The 12,866-nt window shown below is 40.0% G+C and overlaps 1 protein-coding gene and 1 pseudogene across 1 annotated transcript; both read right to left on the bottom strand.

Annotated features, from left to right (window-relative positions):
- On the bottom strand, window positions 2,020-4,200 carry LOC110431729 (annotated as a pseudogene).
- On the bottom strand, window positions 11,313-12,866 carry LOC8064902 (BTB/POZ and MATH domain-containing protein 1). Its single transcript, XM_002464563.2, has one exon. It carries the CDS (start codon window positions 12,755-12,757, stop codon window positions 11,615-11,617), a length of 1,143 nt encoding a protein of 380 aa, XP_002464608.2. The 5' UTR covers window positions 12,758-12,866; the 3' UTR covers window positions 11,313-11,614.

Genomic DNA, 12,866 nt, shown 5'->3' with positions numbered 1-12,866 from the left:
CTCGATTTTAAAAGCATAACAAACCTCTCATAAGGTATACAACAAAGCTGACTAAACTCAATAAAAGACGACCACCATATATATGTGGAAATTTTTCCTAATTATAAATATCATATATAACTTTGGAAGGAATTCAAGCTTTGTCATACAAGAACTCATCATATAAGATTTCAAATTTTCAAAAGATAAATTTTCAAAAAATAGTATTGCTAGGAACAAGATAAAAAGCAGCTTATACTTTTCTCATACCATATTCATCAATTATCTAAACTTAGATCAAGCATATGTTACCCACAAGTTTTAAGTTCAGAGCAAATTCTTTTATCGAAACAATCATATCTAAAACTCGTAAGAATTCAAGGCTGAAAAGTAGGCATTCATCATCTTCAAAACAAAATTTTATCTTTTATTACTTTTATTTGACTCTTAACAACTAAACAGAAATATAAATATACTCTTTATTTGACTTTCAAGATTAAGATCACAGCATATATTATATATATAATTAGCCAAGATAAATTTTATTTATTTTAATGTGTTGTTCAACTGATTACTTCTTAGAAAGGAAAACTTAAAATAGTAGAACTTTAAAAGGTAGAAAAATACTTAGCTAGACACATGGGGATGCTCCTCTTCAAGGTAGATGTAGTTGTGGTCTTTTGTTGGGTGATCTCTAAAGTGAGCTTGTCAGCAGCAATCTTTCTCATCTCAGGGAAATGAGTCGTACACCACCAAATGAACTTACTCTTGATCATAGTATCATTTTGCAAAAGTTACTCCAACAAGAACACTAAAAACTCGAGGCTCAAATTATAACAAGGGGTTAGTGGTCAGTCAATAAGTGATTAGTTGTTCTTTATGGGTTAAGACAGATTGAAAAATTCTAACAGGATATCTCTTTAAATTCTTCTTTTTGGGATTTTCTATTCATAATGCAGGAAAAATATGTATGGCATTTTTATTTTTATACCACGACGATGAATATTCCTTCAGGTTGTAACACACTATAAGGATTTTTATTTTCTCTTTAATATATAATGATGACTAAACATAATAAAATAAATTCCAATTTTAATAATGTAAGACAGATGCAAAGATAATTAATATTTAATGCACACTAATAATTTTGGATAGCTACCATTAACTCATGACAAAAGTGCAGAATTTAAAGTCATCTGAACAAAACACACTTAGATACATACAGGGAGTATACGGTGACCAGAATACAGTATATTTCATGATAAAAAGAGTATATGGCGAATATATGCACTCATCTGGTGATCCTATCCTTTGTCTTAATGAAACACGTGTTGTAGACACATTAACAAAAAAAACACCTGGTGATCCTAGCTATGTCAAGCATCAAGCTGGTTGGTTGGTGCTCATATGTAAAAAGAACGAAGAAAACGATACAAAGGCTAACAAGGAAATAATATGAATATGGGTATTATTATATTAATCAGGCAGCTGTGTCATTAGCTGCATCGCCATTGGCGCTACACACAGTGGTGGATGTAGAAAAAGTTGGCGTCGGGGTCGGCACATACTCATGACACTAATTTTACAGTGATCTCAATCCAAAAAAAAATCAGTAATCTAACACTACAACACACGCAAGATTTTAACAATACTGGTTACCTCCAATAACAATGTTGTAATAAGATAAAAAAAACTTTTTCTGTGATGGTTACCTCTTATAATTTCACTCTACGAGTACGGTCCTCCATATTCTGAAATTGAACTATGACATCATCATTTGGGATTGCATCAAGAAGTTCTTGTTCCATGAAGCAAACAACAGAGTCATTCATAAATGCATCCCCCATACGGTTCCGTAGATCTGTCTTCACAATTTTCACCACTGAAAAACATCTTTCCACTGATGCTGTGGCAATAGGAAGAACTAGAACAAGTTTGAGGAGTCAATATACCAAAGCAAAAGCAATATGATTTTTTTGTATGCACCATCAATCTACCAAGTTCAGAAATAGTATCCAATTGGGCAAATCTTGGATCAGCTCACACATTATCAATGTAAAGATTGAGCTCAATACTAAGATCGTCTAGCTGATTTGAATCAAAATCACTAGGATATGCCTTTGCCAACTCCATCAAACTCTCAAATTTGAAAGCTTCGAATGAATTCTTAGGATTAAAAGCAGCAACATTGGTAAGCAATTCAGAATTTATGTCATTGAAACGATCATTAAATTCTGCAAGCTGCAAATCAATAATTGGGTTCAAGCTATCATACTTGTAGTGTTCATAGTTTGTGCGTCAGGTCTTTTGCCTTGGTTTGCGTCGGTTAATGTACTCTTGTTCCATGTTCAACTTTTTGATGCCATGAGCTTCACAAAAGGACATTACATCCACTAATAACGAATCCCAACCATCATCCCTTATTTGCTAGAATTTTTGTTTTGTTAACTTCACCTCTGTCATGGCCTCTAAGATATCTTTATCTTTCCACTGTAGTGATAGTGACAATGAATTTGCATGTCCCAAAATAAGCAACATTAGTTTCAAGTTAAACACAAAATCAAAATTCTTCATATAGTCCGAGAGGCCACGAGCTTGGCGTCTCTTTACATCAGTTGGACCTTCTTTTTCAACATATTGGAGCACTTCAATGATATCAGGAACAGACTACTTATTCTCAAAAGGGTTCTATAATGAGAGGACCAACGAGTATCACTGGCTCTTTGAAGTGATTGTTCCTGATTTAATCATGTTCCACTTGTGAGTTGTCCACTGCCTATTTCTTTACTAACTCTTTCTTGTTGAATTTCTTTAATCATATCCTTCCTTTTGCAAGAGGCTCCGGCAACATTAATTATTAGTAGAGATACCATGTCAAAGAAATCACCAATATCATCGTTCTTTTTGGCTACTGCAACAATGACTAACTGCAACTGATGAGCAAAATAGTGGATATAATATGCAGAGCTATTTTCTCTCATGATTAAAGCTCTTAATCCATTAAACTCCCCTCTCATGTTGCTTGCTCCATCGTACCCTTGGCCTCTAACTTGTGTCATGCTCAATCCATACTTTGCCAAATAGACTATCAATATTTGATTTAAGACATGAAGCTGAGGTCTCACTCACATGAACAATGCCAATAAGTCTCTCTTTTATTAACCCAAGCTTGTCCACATATCTCAAAACCACTACCATATGTTCCTTACCTGAGACATCAGCTGACTCATCTACCAATAAGCAAAATACATCTCCATAGATTTCTTTAACAATAGATTTTTACTATTATCTGGATAAAAATACATGGTTAACTCACCTATATAATATAAGTATTTGTATTGTAACTCAAAAACATTAAAAATATTACCTCGGCAAAACAGTTTGCAATATCCTCTGGAGACAACATTTGAGCATCATTTAGAATATTGTTTTTAGTTTTCTCATTTTGCTTTTTCAAAAGTTGTACCAATTCACCAAAGTTTCCCTTATTGTTGGACTTCTCTGACTCATCATGACCACAGAAAGCTAAACCTTGATGCAACAAGTATCGGGCAGCATCGATAGAAGTATTCAATCTGGCAACATACTCTTCTTTAGTGACATCTCTCTGCTTGTTGATAGCATTGGCAATGGATCGATCAGGCTTCATCAAATTGTTGCATCTAAAACTGATGTATTATGAAAACTATTAGGTCAGGTGCCTACATGAGCTTAAAGCCTGTCCTTTTTGTTGTAGCCATCCCAACCCTTTTTCACAAATGCATCATTCCCACCTTGTCCCTCATTAGAATCTCTAAATAAGTAGCAGTATAAAACAAAAACATCTATCCATATTTTCGATGTACTCTAGCCAATCAAATTCTGTGAACCATTCAGAGTGAAATCAACATGGATGGCCTGCTATAATCTTTTCTGGATACCTAAAACTAGGTGGTGGTCTAAATGGACCTCTAATCAAATACTTGCGTCTTATCTCATCTTGTAGACTTTGGCCTATATAATATGAAATTCTCCTTCTATCCACTGGATCATACGGAAGCTCATCAAAATTTACCTCCCATCGTGAGACTCGCGAAGAACGAAGAGTAGTATGATTGGTGTTTGTTGCAGCTACCCTTCCATCTCTTCTTGAAGTGCCTGCATCAAGATTCTCGTTGCCATCTCCTCTTGAAGCACCTGCATCAAGATTCTCATGGCCATCTCTTCTAGAAGCACCTCCATCAGGATTCTAACCATCAGCATCAGTAGGGGGATTTTTTTCTTTCAAGTATTGTTCCATTGTGCTTTGGTTGACTGTCAAATTAGAGAACACAATTGAACAGTGAGCAACCGTGCCTGTGGGTATATGGTCAAATATTAAATATATTTAATTTTCTCACCTGCCATCAGTACGTCGTCACGCTAGGCAAGTCGGCAACGGCGAGATGCAACGTTGAGGAGGAAGACGATGAGTTGAATTGGTAGATTGGAAAAAAACCAAAGACTCCAAGAGTCAAGCGTACATGAAGGAAACTAGGAAAGGAAGAGTAATCGGTGGCGTGCGGTTAGTACGTAGGACGTAGTTTGGGCTTATTAGCTTTAGCTAGTTAGCTTATGTGTTATGTATTCTTGTACAAATTGGGCTTTAGTGTGCTTTATGGCCTGCTAATTGCTCCGTACACCATCGTTCATCGGACTAGACTACAAGTTGTTGGGGTCAACATTTTATTTTATTTTATTAGGGTCCAATATGGTGAGATTACGTGGGCTAACACATGTTCTACGGAAGTCATCGGGGTCGACGGACCCCGACGCTATACGCTACATCCGCCCCTATGCTAGAGTGGTTTTTTATTTGCTCGTGAGTGGCATTTGTTAGTCCATTTACATGTTAGGAAGAGGAATAGGTGCCAGCATTTACTGCGTCGGGAAGGAGAACATGCAAGTGGTCATTGATGTAGAGAAAAGCGGGCCCTATATGATGACGTGGCTTCATGAAATCGCAGAGAAATCTACTATTGGGTTCCTCCTATTTAGGTATAGTAGATTTCTTTCACCACATTTACTTGATACATATGGTACTTGGAACGTGAAAAAGCCAACAACTAAGACAAGTATTCGGGATATTTATTCAGCTTTGCAGTTATTGCTAATCTTTTTTATTATATTTTGTATGTCCAAGGTCCAATTTCTTCTAATCAAGTATAGGTTCATTTGCAACTGTTACAGTCAAGCTACAATGGTATCACAGTCACCGACCGATTGCACCGCCTATTATTTTGGTAAGAATACTTGTAAGACTATGGTAAGACGCTTGAGATTTGAGTGTCTTGTTTTTCCTTGTCCACATACTAAGTTGTTGGTAGGGATAATACTATATGTGTTGTCTTTTCCTTTCTACTAACCATGTCAGGCGGTGGCAAAGGTAGTGGCAAAGGCATGAAGCCTCCTGCATATTCCAATGATCGTGTTTCCAAGAATGTGCTTGGCCGCATTCTTAATGACAAGCTTAATAAGATCCTTCAACAAATCACCAACTTGGCTCGAGGAGTTGAAAATGTTGAACAACGACATCCTAAACCACACCGAGATGATGATGATGATGATGATGATGATGATGATGATGATGATCTCAAAGAAGGGGATGCTGAGGATGATGGCGACACTTAAGCGGAAGCTCGATGTGCTAAGAATGCATGTAACCATGAGCAGTTGAACTTTAACTGACGTGGTATGGGAGGTAATAACCGTGATAACAATGATCCTTCTCTAAAACCAAGTTTAAGATGCTTCCTTTCTCTAGTTCTGATGATCCTGAAGCATATTTAGATTGAGAGATTGTTATAGATAAAAAATTTAGCTCTCATCGAGTACCTGAAGAACATAAAGTTAGACTTGCTACTAGTGAGTTTACTAGTTTTGCCCCTTTTCTGGTCGAATGATATTTGCAGTAATGCTAATGCTAATACTCAAATACCTCAAACTTGGACTGTACTTAAATGATGAATGAAAATGAGATTTGTTCTGCCATATTATCAGCATGATCTACGATTAAAACTACAACATTTAAATCAAGGTACTAAAAGTGTCGAGGAATATTATTAGGACCTTTTAATTGGTTTACCACATAGTAATATACAAGAAGATGAAATGGATAAGTGTTCTAGATTTTTTGGTGGCTTGCCTCATGAAATACAAGATATCCTACACTATAAAGAACGGACTAGATTTCCCCAGTTACATTATTTTGCTATAAAAATTCAAAGGGAAGTACAGGGACGACAACCCATGTGTTCCACAACTTCATTCACTCCTTCATGTCCAACCGAGGTGAGTAAATTTTCTAATATGTAGACACCACCAGCACTTATAAAGAAGAGTTCGCCTATCACACCTTTGTCTAGTGGATCTGCTACACCTTCCTCTAGCAACTCTATGAAGATTGTTTGCCACCGCTGCAAGAGTATGGGACATATCATGATGGAATGTCCCAATAAATGTGCATATATTGTTATTGATAATGGTGCGTATGTTAGTGCTAGTGATAAAGAGAATGAATTTGTACTTACGACTGATCTTAATGCATATAAATTTATAGATAGCTCTGGCGATGTTGATGAGGTAAGTGATAGTGTAGAATGCACTGCAAACTACCAATTCATCTTTGCTCAACATGTTTTAATTACACAATTCGAGCCAGTGGACAAGCTACAACGCCATAATCTATTTCAAATGTTTCTCATTGTCAACAATTATCGTGTTCGTGATATAATTGATGGTGGGAGCAGTAATAACTTGGTAAGTTCAGATCTTGCCAAGACCTTTGATTTAGGTACACATGCTCTTCCACATCCATACCACGTTCTGTAGTTCAACAATAGCGGTAAGGCAAAGGTAACACAATTTGCATGTGTATATTTTTCTATAGAGTCATATCATGATTATGCTAATTTTGATGTCGTACCTATGCAAACTTGTTCACTTTTATTAGGCCGCTCTTGGTAATTAATATGATAATAATATTGTACATCATGGTAGACAAAATAGATATACTTTCATGTATAAAGGAAAGACTGTTGCATTGCTTCCTTTAGCTCCTACAGAAATTGTGCAATATGAAAAGGAACTTGCTGAAAAGAAAAAGAATAGCCATGTGAAAGATTCTAGTAAACCAGCAATTGAACAATCAAGTAACATAAATGTGGAAGGAGTTTTATTTGCTCTTAAGTCTATTCTTGTTCTAGCTGATTTCGATGATCATGCACCATATTATGTTTTAACTTGTACAACACCTATATGTTCAATTGATCCTATTCCTAGTGCTATGCCTCTTGTTGGTACTAACCTTTTGCAGGAGAATGAGGACAAATTTTCAGTATGGAGACCACCATGGAAACCATCTTTGAAAAGGATTGGATGCCAAGATGAACATTTACCGGAGCTACCATTGTAGTCATCCATTGGAGAAGAAGATCTACTTCAGTCGAGGATGATTTCAATTCAAGAAAAGAAAGATGATGAGGACATCACTTCATCACATACGAGCTAAGGAGAGAAGAAGGTCCAGCATGGGCGTCCAACACAAGCCGGAGGCCCGATCCAACACGATTTCGGGTCTGCCTCGGTCTCCAAGTCCAATCTATCATAAACTAGTCAGACGGATGTATTCAGACTCTATTTTGATGATCCATATATGGATGAAAAGCTAATTTGATAAGGAATCCAATGCAAATAGTATCACTTCAAAATCCCTTGGAATCAACAGGAATCGTTGAAACAAGTTAGCATCCAGAAACTGCAAGGAAACTATGACATCGTCTTTTGCTCTGTTGGACCATGTATCGTGTTTGGGGCCATTAGGGTTGTGTCCAGGGGTGACACCCAAGACTCTATATTATGCCACCATAACTCTCGTTAGGGTTGGGATTTTGTTGGGTTCTTGTTTTCCACGTAAAACATACATCGTTTGCCACAACTGTATCGCCAAGATTGTTTGTTGTTGAACCAGGGCCCTGTTTTTGATCTTATTCGCCTTTGGCGATTAGTCCTTTCAAATAAAAACTTGAACTTCTCCTCATTCAGAGCCTCATATTTATTTTCAATTTCAGATTGTGTTCATCCCTTTCTTGCTTGTGTTCTCAGTTCGCTTGCAGCAAAGCCTTCTCGGCGAGGTTAATCACGTTCGCGTGATTGATAACCAACGGAGCAGTGGTGTAATGGTTGTGGGGTCCAAATCAATCTTAGTTTGAAGCCTAGATCGTGAACATTGAGTCTCCACCAATCGATGCTATCTTACCTATCGGAAGATCAGGTTTTGTCTACATCAATGCTGCACTACCCCTAGTGTTGTTTTTGTGCCCAAGAGGCAGGAAGCCCATGCCCCAGGAGTTCCAACCCAAGCGCAACTCTAGTTTGGCCCAAGTTCATTCACAGACTTGGGAGTTCATCCATGTTTAATGGTGCCCTAGGAATGCACCATGGCTAGGTTGGCAAATTTTATTATTATTTTCTTCCACTTTCCATTTTTTGCAGTTATCTAGTTCTGTTTTCCAAAGTAAATAATGAGAATTAAAATTTATATTCCCTAGTCTATGGCTCTATGGAAATATACATTCATAATAGATGTTACCCTACATCATGCCTTATGGAATTGTATGATCTTATATCTTGAATTCATCATTTTTGGTGTTCCAAAATTGGTTCCAACTATTATCAATGTGGACGCAATCAAATTCTCTTGTTTCCGACATTTCCATTATTGTTTTCCCAACCAAGGTTCCCGATTCCATTTTTGTTTTGTGAAATTAAAAGTGGCTAGAGACTTTTCCGAACCTTTTTGAGTGTTTTCATCCCTAATCGAACTAAGTGCCACTTCAACAAATATTAGCCATTTGAAGAATATGCAACATCCTTGTTTTGTCTAGATAGTTATGAGTTCCTGTTTGAGACTAGTAAACTTGTTATGTCTAATTATGGAAACTTTGTTGGTGAAGCCTTCAATCCAAGAAAACGCTCTCCACCGCCGCCTCCTATTTATATAAACGTTACTAATGGGTCTTCAATGCTTGTGGCATATTATAACCCTAAAACCCTAATGGCCTGTTTCGAAGACAAGTTTTAGATCAAAATTGTTGGTGAAGCCTTCGATCCAAGAAAACGCCCTCCACCGCCGCCTCCTATTTATATAAACGTTACTAATGGGTCTTCAATACTTGTGGCATATTATAACCCTGAAACCCTAATGGGCTGTTTGGAAGGCAAGTTTTAGATCAAAACCGGTGTGAAATACAGAAAAGGAAAATTTTACGAGCTAGAACCAGAAAAGTTGCTCTCTCTCTCTCTCTCTCTCGCTCTCTCTCTCTCTCTTTCTCCCGACTTGACAGTCGGTGGCGGCGGCAAAGTTACACCATAAGCCTCTATTTTGAAACACGCATGAGCCTGCACGGCAGGAAGACTGCACATCAGTGGCAGGCGTCCATGAGTCCCTGGCTTGGCATGCATGTCAGGCGGCCGTTGCGATCCATGGCATGGCTAGGTGACTACGGTAGAGAGCGAGCCTATAGTACTCCTGATCCTGGGAGACCACATCTAGGGACTTGCAAAGTGTCTTCTAGATCCAAATTCCTCAGATTAGCGAGTGAGTTTATGTCTCTATTGCCATTGAATTGGTTGGTCATTGTATAATTCCTTTCTGCTCTGATTTGATCTCAAATGGAAACAATTGTTTGATTTTGTGCTTGATGTTCTGATGCACTGATACGAGCCTTTGGGCGCCAATTTCAGTTTGGATGTGTTGGTGTTGCCCAATGAGTCAATCCGGTGTGATTTCAAATTCAATTCGAAAATACTCAATATGCAGTCTTGTTGATGTTTGCTTTCTTGTCGCAGCTATTAATTTGCTTACCAGCTGCACTGCAAGGTTGATTTTGTACTAATCCTGTTTTGCACATCTTTTCCCCATCCAAACAACAGTTTTCTCAGTGAAAAACATCCTCTTATATTCTAAGGGTTTTCTTGTGCACAACAAAATACAGGTGTAATGTAATTACAATTGAAAAATGATATTGAATGTCCAAACAGGCTCTAATGGATCATAATCCATCCAAGCCTATTCGTTGATCCAATATGGTTGGTCTCTAGGGCATATATATACATATATAATACATGGTCTTCTAGAGAAGTTCAATGTGTCCCTCATGCAGCCTTTGCAAATCTACTTTATCAAACATACCCCATGCTTTCCTTAAGTGAGCTTAAGGAGAGTCAATTCGTCAAAATAATAACGACCACTGGTTATGATTTTCGTGTTAATGGAATTTGGGGTTATTCTGTTTCGAAAAAAATAACGACCACTAGTAAGGCATTTTTAAATATGTGCCTAGAAAAAGCTCTGAACTACTATTACATATATCGTTTTAGAGCTTCTTTCTTTAGCTAATCATGAACCAGTTCTGCAATCAACATATGTCGGGAAACAAAGCTAACTATGGTGGGCAATGTCATCCAAATAGCACTGATGTTTAGGGCAGAATATAGCTGCTATGGATCAATTTCGCTCACCACAGATTGCACCAAGCAACCAAAAACATATAAACTATAGGCTGTTTGTAAAGATAACTCGTAGGAGAGAGCACCTGTTAAAAAATAAACCTTTGTAGGATGAGCACCTGTCTCCAGGAATGTGCAGAACTGAACCTAGCTACGAGTCTGAAAAAGAATTTTGTACTGAACAACAATGAAGCTGGGTAACAATTATACAATCAGCGCTAGTACAAAGTTGTAGCTAGTATCACTAGTAGAATCGGGCTCATAGCTGGCGTCCCCTTTTTATACCACAGGCGGTTCCAGTTACGACGCGCCTGTGGTATAAATGGGGCGGTGTCAGAGACCCCAGCCGCCTGTGCAAACTGATTATCATAAGCGGTTGATTTAAGAAAACCGCCTGTGTAAATGCTCCATTTATACAAGCGGTTGCCTTAAGCCAACCGCCTGTGATAATCAGTATACTGCAGTTGCTTCAATCATCATAAAATTGGACAAATGTCTGTAGTAAGATATTTCCAGGCTAATGTGGTGACCTTGTAATGAACATGAGATTCCCCTGCGCTCGGTCAGACCAACATACATTTGTATTCGATTGGATACAATAGCCAATTAAGCAAGAAAAAGAAGGAACATGATACAATATATAATAATGCCCCATTTAGGATTAAATTACACATTTAACTATTAGAGCAAATATTCCTTGCAGCCAGAACATGAACAATTAATGTGTAATGTTTTTGACATTGAACACCCTCGATCTCCATAACCATAATATATCTTAGAGAACTAATTCCCATCATGATGATATTTCTACGAAACAAAGAAAAAACAATAAAACTACAATATATTGAAAGGATTTCCCCTAGGAATAGTTCTCCTTCCAAAACCAAAGTTTAACAAGATTAACTAATTAAACATACATATGGGATATCGCATATAACTAAATAAAGTATAATAAGATTAACTAAACATACATAGCATGCATATCCGGAGCGGCACTTGTGACTAACAGTAACAGGGGGAGTGGACAGCTGCAGCATCTTGCATTGCTGCTGAAACTAATTTCCATATATGTCATGCATGTTGGACATGCATGTACCCTTAATCTTGTTCAGTTGGAATGGGTTGCAGCAAGTCTAGACATCAATTCCTTTATGATGGCCGGGCAGCTGTTGGCCAGATGGTCAAATCCATCAGTTGCCATGACAGCATTCAGCGACCCAGGAGACTTCTTGAGGAACTGAAAGCATGCTTCCTTGAGCCCCTGGCATCGGTGCTGGTCAGCAAGGGCCAGCGTGGTGGCCGCGGTGCTAACATCGATGTGCTTGCACAGAATGTCCTCACACATGAGCTTGAGCCTCTCCATGCCATACCTGTCGGCGGCGACGAGCAGGTGCTGCGCCATGAGGGCCTCTTCGTTATTATTGGGCTCATCGGGCTTGGGCAGCTCGTCGGTGTAGATGAAGTGCAGGAAATTCCTGAACACGTCTGCCCTCATGTCATCGATCTCCACCCAGCAGTCGCCCTTGGCCTCCTTCATGGCGCCGAATAGCTGGGCCATGAACACCGGCGATCTTACCGCGAGCACATAGCGATGCGCGGCGAAGTCCTCCCCTTCCACCCGGAAGCGCACGTCGGCACCCAGCTCGCTCCGCAGGAGTTCGCCGAAGTTCCGCGACAGGTCCGACGGCGGGACACGGACGCACGCGGCGGCGGCGGCTTTGGCGGCGGCGGCGGCAGCAGCGACGGAGGCGGCGTCCTCGGCGTGGAAGCCGGTGACGACGCTGACCTCGCAGCGGACACAGAAGGAGTCGTCCTTGGGGTTGAGGTACCTCGACCTCTCGAGCATTTGCCTCCGGATGAACATGTTGAAGCCCCAGTGCGCGGCGGTGGCGGTGAAGCGGGTGACGGGGTGGGCCTGGGTCTGGGACGGCACCGGCTTGCCGGCGCGGTCGAGCAGGGCGACGCAGAACTGCGCGAGGACCGGGGCGCCGTTGGCCGGGGGGTCCTCGAGGACGAGGAAGAACGAGATGAAGTCGGCATTTTGCTCGGTGTCCCCGTTGGGGAGGTAGGCAAGGTGCCAGGAGTGGCCGCCGACGCGGAAGGAGCAGGACCTGAGGTGGATGCCGGTGGCGAGGCCCTTGGTGCGCGTGTAGCCGTCGATCTTGAGCACGTGCGAGCCGGAAGCGGAGTTGGCGACGATGGAGGAGGACGACGACGACGCCCGGGCCATGGACGAGGACGAGGACGACATTATTGTGGCCGTGCCGGCGATGGGAAGGGGACGAGATGGATGGAATGGAATGGAATAGCTACGGACCGCGAGGGTTTGGGGGGGTGTGAATCTCAAGCTTTTCCCCTAA

The sequence above is a fragment of the Sorghum bicolor genome, chromosome 1 (assembly GCF_000003195.3).
Source record: "Sorghum bicolor cultivar BTx623 chromosome 1, Sorghum_bicolor_NCBIv3, whole genome shotgun sequence".
NCBI lineage: Eukaryota > Viridiplantae > Streptophyta > Magnoliopsida > Poales > Poaceae > Sorghum > Sorghum bicolor.
Note: the sequence above shows the minus strand (reverse complement) of the source record. Positions and strands in the feature narration are given on the sequence as shown.

What these genes read in the sequence shown, in the direction of transcription:
- LOC8064902 (XM_002464563.2), bottom strand. Translation starts at nt 12,757, where the DNA reads ATGTCGTCCTCGTCCTCGTCCATGGCCCGGGCGTCGTCGTCGTCCTCC.